The following is a 9,448-nucleotide window of genomic DNA, read 5'->3' on the forward strand; positions in this document are numbered from 1 at the left end:
AGAAGAAGCAGCAGAATGAGAAAGAGAAAGGCATTGGGTTTACAAGAGCAAGTTTGCCAGTCTGTGTGAAAAATGAACCTCAAAAACACATACTGTACTGTATTAATGATTTGGATTAATGTCAATGACAGCAACCACAGTTCATTATGATATAGTACCACATTTTATTCATGAATATTGAAACAAGTTCTAGTCATTCTACTATGCCTATTAGCCTATATTCACTCATCATGATGATTTTGATGGTATTTTGCCCATCATGTTCTTTTTTGTATTCTTTCCTGGCTTCAATAAGATGATGTAACATTTTGGAATAAAGATACAGATTAGCAGTGCAAAACTGGAGGCCAGAATTGCAAATATCTCCACAGCAACACTGAACTTCCCTGGAGAGCTGACATACGCAGGGATAAAGGTGATCCAGACCGCACAGAATATCAGCATGCTGAAGGTGATAAATTTGGCTTCATTGAAATTATCAGGCAGTTTCCGAGCCAAAAAAGCTAGAAAGAAACATAACATAGCCAGGACTCCTATATACCCCAACACAGCCCAGAATCCTACAGCTGAGCCTAATGCACATTCTAAGATGATTTTGTCTTTAAAGTGTTTAAAGTTCTTGAAAGGAAAAGGAGGAGAGATAGTTAGCCAAAGTATACAAATCAGGACCTGTATGAGAGTGAAAGCCAGAACACTGAGTCTCTGCTGAGCAGGGCCGAACCATTTCATGATATTACTCCCTGGAAGTGTAGCCCTGAAGGCCAGTAACACCACCATAGTTTTCCCCAGAACACAAGACATGCAGAGGACAAAGGTGATCCCAAATGCTGTGTGTCGCAGCATGCAGGACCACTCAGAGGGCCGGCCCATGAAGGTCAGAGAACACAGGAAACACAGAGTCAAGGAGAAGAGCAACAGGAAGCTCAGCTCAGAGTTGTTGGCCTTGACTATGGGGGTGTTCCTGTATCTGAAGAAAATGAAAGCCACCATAGCAGTCATGCAAGTTCCTAACAGGGACGCCGCCGTGAGCAGTGCCCCCATAACCTCTTCATATGATAGAAACTCTGTGTCCTTCTTTTCACAGTCATCTCTTTTCTCGTTTGACCAGAATTCAGGATGGCATCGCACACAGGTGATGGTATCTACAAGTTAAAATCAAAACAGATATTAAATTTCCTGACCTCATTTTCCCACAGCGGTGGCAGCAGGCCAGGCCTGGATCAGAAGATGGCAAAATTCAGGACACTCACTCACTCACTCACTCACTCACTCACTCACTCACTCACTCACTCACTCACTCACTCACTCACTCATAAACATTTAGTGGAGATAGGGAATAGGGGCCATATGGAGTAGTGGCGGCTGGTGAGCTTGGAAACAGGGGAGGTCAACGGTGAAAAAAATTAGTTTTTTTTTCTTCTCTTTTGCAGTTTGAAGACAGATTTAGATGAATATCTAATTTTAAATTAGCATTAGGATTAGACTGTTGTGATGTCATTATTCAGTTTTAACCATCAATAATTGTTCCTTTTCTCATTATTTCATTTCTCAGAGTAAATACTTAGTTCGAGATTTTGGTCAATTATTTGTGCTGTTATGGTTATTATTAGCCTAGTTACTCACTTCTACACTAGCTTAGATTGTGTTATATGGATCGCATGGAATTATAGTGAAAATAGATTATCCCCCCTTTTGCTGGGGACCCCACTTTTAAAACCACTGGCTTAGGCTACAACTGTTGCGAGAAGGTTTCAGGATTTATCTCTATGCATTAGGCTGTGATTACTATTCATATAAATCTATTTATTCACATAGATTCATGATATATTATGGTATAGCTACAGCCTACCTGTGACAAAATGTCATGACGAAAATGTAGCCTATTACTGCATGACTGATCCTATGATGTCATTGTAATCACACTCAAGTGTGCTTTCACAAGACAGGTGTTGTCCATTCAATCAGCCCACCTGTCTTTATAATGGCTGTCTTCCACTGTGTTTGTATGAGACTTGACAAAGTCTAGGCCGAAACTGTTGTCAAATAGCGTTAGATTACACTTTATTGCATCTGGAACCAGTGTGCCTTCCCCTGGCTGCAACAACTTCTAGCATAGGCTACTCGTTTAGTTACATCCCAATTCATCAACTTTGGAGCATTATTTACCCCCCCTTCCTGACATGCTAGGTTGACATGCTTCGTCCCAATCGGTTCCTTATTTCTTCTACTTTCGCTTTAAAAACGAGCTTGCAGTCAGCGATGGATTTCCGGACCAAATTCAGTTTAAGGTTGAATTTAAGGTTGCGGTTTTTATTAGGAAAAATGACAGCATGAAACATAAATACGAAAGAAATAGCGCTGCTCGGTGAACCATTTCCACGCCGAATTTAATAGAAGGCCCGGCTAACTTGAAATTAATTGACTTACTTGCATATCCATGCCGTCTGTAGTGTCACCGCATGCAGCCGAGACGTTGCAAATATCCCAGTTTTTGACGTTAAATATTCCAGTATCCCGCCGTACCGCGGCCCGCAACTCGAAACTCGTTTTGGCTCGTAATCCAATGCAACAGACTGTCTGGCTTGTGAACACTTACTGCTTGATAAAAAGTAAATACAAATAAGGGGGAAATATAATATGCTGCTACTGTTGTCAGTGTGTAAATCATTCCTGTCAGGTCATGACAGCAAAGTGGATATCACTTCCTATAGTGAAGTTGATTCAGCGTTGAGAGACTCATTCATCAGTGGACGATACAATGTCAATCTTAGCAATCTATTAATAAATTAATAAACCAAACAATTAATTTATTCAACCTAATTGGTTGTTCATTGGGAACAACCAATTAGGTTGAATAAATTAATTGTTTGGTATTGATTGGTGAGGGCGGGTTAAGCTCCAGCTAAATCTAATTGGTTGAAAAACACATCATTTCACTTGTTCCTTGTCAAATGCATGTGTTTTCAACCAATAATATTTTGCAGGAGATAAATTACCATGGGAATCAAACGCCCTAGGGGAGGATTTTTTTCTCCTCTACCCCCCAAGGGCATGACTGGGCATGACAGACTGGCACAGACTCTGTCTGCATGCCGCTCCATCACTGCCCTACAGGGGTCACTGTTGTTGAAGCATTTTAAGAATAACATGATTTTTATTAACACATTCACTGCCAGACGTTTTTTTTTTACTGTAGTTAGCTTCTGCCAGAGGGGTTTTTTGAGGATTCTGGCTCATCTTTCAAGACCCGAGGATTCTTTTCTGCTAAGATTTTGTGAACACACAATATCTCAAAAGAACTAATAGAATGTGTGCTTTCTCTGTCTAAAAGAGTTAGTTTGTAGAGTTAGTAGTTATGTAAGCATTAGCAGTTGAATACAGCATGGTTTCAGCGTCAGAAAAATTACGGCTTTTTGTGAAATTCGATAGAACAGTCACTTTAACCATTCATTTTTGGCATCAGTAAGACGTCAGACATCTAAACAATAGTTTTGAACAGTAATTTCCTCCATAACAGCAGGAAACCCCCCTCTGCTTCCAACTCCTCCCTCCGTGGGCGTTCTTCTTGGCTGCAGCGGCCGTCACAAGCTTGTCACCAGTCTCACTGCTTTGCTGCTGCTGCTGCCTGTCTGCGCGGCCGCTGTTTGAGGAAGTCTGGACGGACTCGCTCGCTTCTTGTAGTTTTGGTTGAGAGAAGCTTTTGCGATTCTGGTCATATTTATGCTGCGTGTTTCAAAGTGTGTTGCACCTGTAATCTATTATGCAAATTTGCAATCCCGCATCGCCAGCAATCAGCGCGAAAACGAAAGCGTTTTCCCCCATCCATTTTCATGAGAATGGCTGCTTTTTGCTTGCCTTCCTCTAGTCAGGAGAGCACTGTCGCCACTTAGTGGTTCGGTGGAATGGGTTGTAAACGTTCGGTGGCTCCAATAATTATATAAGAGATGTAAAAGGGTTAGATGCACATCCCACGGTCAAAAAAAAAAAATCATTTTTTTGACGTATTAATACGTCATTGGCAGTCAACCGTTGGATTATTTTTGACGTATTAATACGTCATTGGCAGTGAACGTGTTAAGAAATTTGATTGATATTTAAAAAAAAATATATATATTATATAAAATCCCCCATCTCTTCTTGAAAATAGAGGAGGACCATCCCTCACTGGAAAAAACCCCTCTGATATGGAGGCATAGGTAGGTCGTCGAGACGGGGTTCGACGGGTAGGTAGGGGGAGTGGCTAATGGAATGTGGGTGGTGGGAGGGGGGCTAGAAAGGTTGTGTAGAGTGAGGATTTGGTGGTGGGTAGGAAGAGTGGCTATGGGGATGTGGGTGGTGGGAGGGTTTGGAGAGAGGTCAAGCAAGGCGCGGGGCTGTGGAAAAGGGGCTGTAGCTAGGGATAGGAAGGTCGTAGAGAGCTGGGGATCAAGGGATACGTAAGGCTTAGGCTTAAGGTAGAGGTAGGGGTAGGACCATTTGAAAACGATAAGCCGTGATGTTGAGGTACCCCCAAATATTGCTTAAAGGGCCATAAGAGTGAGCTTCAAGGTATGTCACTCGTTAGGGTCGCAGGTTCACGCCCCCGTGTTACCTCCGGTTTGGTTGGGCATCCATACAGGCACGATTGTCTGTGTCTGCGTGTGGGAAGCCGCAATGAGGGTATGTGTCCTGGTCGCTGCACTATCGCCTCTGGTCCTCTGGTGGGTCGGGGTGCCTGTTCGGGGCGGAAGGGAACTGGTGGGAATAGCATGCTCCTCCCACATGCTACGTCCTGCTGGTGAAGCTCCCCGCTGTCAGGTGAAAAGAAGCGACTGGCAACTGCACATGTATCGGAGGAAGCGTGTGTGTCTACGGCTCTCTCCAGATCGGCAGAGGGGGTGGGACAGTGACCGTGGGGCAGCACAATTGGAGAGAAAATGGGGGGGAAGTAAAAGTATTTGCACGTGTTAATTTCTTCTAGCAGATAGACGGTTCACGGGTTCAGTAACACTACATGGCCACCAGATAGCTATCTTATTATAATTTGAGCAGTCCGGAGCCGGATTTTTTAATGTCAGTGAGGATGTCACTAATGATGTGATGTCATCAGTGATGTCAGTGATGATGTCAGTAGTGATGTCATTACTCCTGGCTGAGGCTAATAAAATCAGTGATCATGTCATCAGTGAGGTCATCAGTGATGATGTCATCAGTGATGATGTCATGTTCCAGACCAGGGGGGGCCTAACTCACAGGGGGGTCCCCACGGGTCCGCTAGTGTATATAAAGAAGCCATCACCATGCGCTGACAGCTACATTGCACATTATTTTGTGAATACTGATTCCATTATTTTGTGCAAATCTCTTCCCTGGGGGCAGGGGACGGCCGCAACTAAATTGGCTCAACCCCTGGTTACCCCTTTGGCTCCGGCTGTGATGAGTTGTAACTATAAACCAAGGCTTTGGCGATTTTCAACCCGCTTTGTATTATTATAATCTCAGTCATATGCAGATGGACAGTGTTTAATTTGTATGTTTTCTCCATCGAGAAATCCACGTGTCTGGCTGCAGAAACTCCGCCCTTGCCAGCTGGTATGGCTCATTGTTCGTGATGTGCGCTTGAATTAAAAATCAAAAGAAACAATCTGTAGTTGTAACAGCCGCCCTCGAACAGAACAGCTGTTCACTTCCGTGTCCAGAATGCGTTTAGCGTCATTCTGGACATTCTAACACGGAAGTGCCCTGGAATAAACTGTAGAGCTATCAGCGCACGAAAACATGCAGACAAGGTAAAGGCTGGCCATCTATTCTGCATATATATTATTATTACCAACATTATAATGACATAAAGCAGGTTGAAAATCGATAAAGCCTTCCTAAAGCTACTGTAATTTGTTAACAACCTATGTAAATTAACATTGACACTTTACTGTAACATAAGCTCAAAAAGTATGCACGTCTGAAATTGGGCTCCCGAAAGTCGATTGGATGGACAGTTCTTGAGATAAACTGCTTTTTGTGTTGCCAGTAGGTGGTGCTATGACTATGCACGTGTCCGGAATTGGCCACCGCATTCCATCAGGTTCCCGGCAGCGCACTCCACAAGTTTGAAGTCGATCGGATGAACAGTTCTCGAGATAAACTGCTTTTTGTGTTGCAGGTAGCTAGCGCTATGACTATGCACGTGTCTGGAATTGGGGACCACACTCTGTCAGGTCCCCGGCAGCACATATAAAGTTTTAAGTCAACCAGATGAACAGTTCTTCTGGAGATTCACCACTTTTTGTGTTGCCAGTGGGTGGCGCTGTCCGAATTTCACGTAAGTCGGCACTCCGTCATGTCCTCCTAAGCACGCTACCCAAGCAAGCTAGCGTTGTTGTTGTTGTTTCACAGCAGTGGGGGCATTTGAAAGCAAACATGCAGGGAGCGAGGGATTTCCCTTCACTCTGCCTGAAATGTCAGAGCTTGCAGGGAGCGGCTCTGACTGAAATGTTCAGTGTCAATGGCAGAGCTTATACTCACAGCCTGCTTCCAGTGAGTCAGACTATCTACAACTAATGTACATGTTGTTTACAGTATAATCACATGCTACTCAACCATTTTCTATAAATCAGAACAAGATTTCACAGTACTCCCAAATGTGATATTCAAATGCAGAGTACTATTTTACTATTAATTGTACTGTATATAAACATATAAATACTGGTATTATATTTGAATATTTATTTGATTGCTGATATTGAATTTACAGGTATTATCCCTTAAATAGTACTAGAGTACCTGTGGTGTTGCTGATTTCTCCCTCTGCACATGGTATACAGTCATAGCAGCAGACTGGCTTTCCTTTCTGGAGGACCTTACGGGTTCCTGGGGGACAGCTCTCACTGCACACTGACACAGGCACCTGCATGAACAAAAATGAGAGACACTTTGATATGTTGTTGTCCTACAAGTCACTATTTGGAATTCTGATTAAATCGAGATTACGATACAATAATCCCGCAAGTTAACAATACATGAATGATCATACGGTATGAACCTGTTCTGAGTTCTTGGCCCAAATTAAAGACTTAGTGTGCAGATTCAGCTGTTTTTCTGCAGGTAAAGATGCGTCATAAAGACCAATGGTGACAAACTCCACACTGCCATTTTCATTCGACTGCCAGTTTATGATATCATACTTTGCTGCTGGGTCTCCATTCTCATCAAAGTAAACGTCCTCCCCCTCCTTTGTCTTGAACTGAACCTTTTTTATGTGCTGCAAAATCTAGATACAGTACAGTATATTACTTTACTTATTCCATTAAATGTAAACCACCTTGCATTAGCTCTGCAGAACGATGAACATGCAACAATTTATTAAACGATGCACTAAGCACATAATGAAGAACTATCATTCAGTCTTCAGTGTTCAACTCACCGTGAATGGATCTGGCTGTACCTTATTGCCACATATTTCTTTACAGCCAAGAACATTATGTAATGCGTGAGCCACAGCATACACTCCTTTATAGATATTGTTAAAGATGGCCATGAGTGACATATCAGTGAAACGGTTTTGCTGCCCAGACAGATCTTCAGACCCTGTACAGTATCTCTGATTCGATCCTTCTGAGCCCTTCGTCTGCTTGAACCTACAATCAAACATTGTCTCCCAGAATTCAGTGAACAATTCATTACTAGATGAATTGAGTGACTTTACATCCAAAATGAACTCTCTCATGCCTGTGACATGGGCCTTGGGGATGGACAGCCCTATAGCACCATCCAGGATGTGGTGTCCATTCATAGTCGCAGTGTAGGAATCAACGATCCAGGACTCACTGCCTACCCACTGGTACCCAGTCAGGTTGTGGGGGGCCATCTCATGTATTAGTATTGCCAAATCATGGACGGTGAGGAAAGTGACAATCACCTGCGAAGTGGAAGCTTTGATAATGTCAATTACTGCCTGTATTTTTTCTGGTGGATCTGTTCTAAAGAAGGATACAGAGTACTCTAGACAGATGCCCAGCTGTTGGGCCGTCTCTGTTAATATGGCCATGCCTTTATTGCCATAATCATTATTGCTCCTAATTGCCCCGACCCAAGTCCAACCAAAGTGCTTCACCAACTGGGCCAGAGCTCTGCTCTGGTAGAAGTCACTGGGTATTGTTCTGAGGAAGGATGGGTACCGGACTTTATCACTGAGACAAGCACAGGTGGCAAAGTGGCTGATCTAGGGAGTAGAGATGAGAGGAATATTATTCCCAAGATGAGGATGCAAATTCTGAGTACATAGGAAAACATAGAGCACTTTAGCAGTAATTCTCTAAAAACTGCCTTTACTGTGAGCAGTCAGACAAATTGCAGTATCATAATTACTGTATTGTTGAGAACATGAAACAAAATGAATAGATCAAACTGTGGCCAAGCACTATTACAGTACATGATTATACATGTGTATAAAAAGGAGGGGGAGAGGGGGCGGAAACTACCTACCAATGGGATACGAAAAGGTCCAATGACAGTGGATATAGCCATGGCAGGAGAGGAGGAAGTCTCTCCTATAATGGCCTGCACTTGGGCCGGTCTGGTGCAGGGTGCCTTGGAGGCTGTGGATATATCCTCATTACCGTTAGCCAAGGCCAGTGCCACACTTACTCCCCTTGCAATGGAGCGACATTCATCATAGATCTTGTAGCCCAGAAAGATGCCAGGCAGCAGGTCTGTGCTGTTATTAATCTCCTCAATGGCAAAGAGCATAGCCTGAGCAAACTGAAAAGCTCTGAAATTCAAACTGGACCCAGACAGTTATAAATAGTTGGCGTTATAGCCAGTATGTCCTTGAAATTAAATAAAATTAAATTAAAAGTGAAAATATGGGCAAACATTTCTTATTTCACAACTCAGTGTAATAACCTTTTTTCAATCTATTTTGTCTACCCAATCTACCCAACTCTTCCGATCTTCTACTTTATCTCCAACAGCTTGCTACAGTGTGATTTACCTTGTGCACTGTAGTGGTGGTGGTCTGTACATGAAGGTGTCCTGTTTGCCTTTCCAGGTGCTGTGGAGAGAAAAGATTCCACCCAAAATAATGTCCCCATTCTTAGACAGCTGGGGGATCTCCAGCTCCGCTATCTGCCGACACACCGGCTCCTCAGCCCCAAAGAGAGATGCCACCAGCAGCAGTTGCAGAAGGGCCCAACCCTGCTCTACGTGGGTGGACATTAAGAGACAAACTGCAGCAGCAGATGCACCCTAACAGGACCAGGGCAGAGCTTGCATCAGTATTTATATATTAAAGCATGACAAATAGTAATGGAACAGTGATGCTTCATGGCTCCACGGGGGGAGGAGGGGGGGGGGATGGGACAGAGGAGGGAGGGAGATGCAAAACTGGAAATCTCTAAAATGATGAGCAAAGTAGTAAATTCCTCTATTCGGGGGGTGGGGGGGGGGAGGGTGGGTAGTGGAACAAGATCCC

At 43.5% G+C, this 9,448-nt stretch overlaps 1 protein-coding gene across 1 annotated transcript; it reads right to left on the reverse strand.

The window, feature by feature from the left end:
• Positions 1 to 228: 228 nt before the first annotated feature.
• LOC310776549 (extracellular calcium-sensing receptor-like) lies at positions 229 to 9,171 on the reverse strand (the record flags this gene model as incomplete). Its single annotated transcript, XM_083636729.1, has 6 exons — positions 8,969 to 9,171; positions 8,461 to 8,758; positions 7,400 to 8,197; positions 7,019 to 7,246; positions 6,760 to 6,883; positions 229 to 1,142 (listed from the first exon to the last, which is right to left on the reverse strand). Exons 1-6 carry the CDS (start codon positions 8,998 to 9,000, stop codon positions 229 to 231), a joined length of 2,394 nt encoding a protein of 797 aa, XP_083492855.1. The 5' UTR covers positions 9,001 to 9,171.
• Between the last annotated feature and the right edge of the window lie 277 nt (positions 9,172 to 9,448).

Source organism: Poromitra crassiceps, assembly GCF_964638095.1.
Source record: "Poromitra crassiceps genome assembly, chromosome: 5".
In the NCBI taxonomy this organism is placed as follows: Eukaryota; Metazoa; Chordata; class Actinopteri; order Beryciformes; family Melamphaidae; genus Poromitra; species Poromitra crassiceps.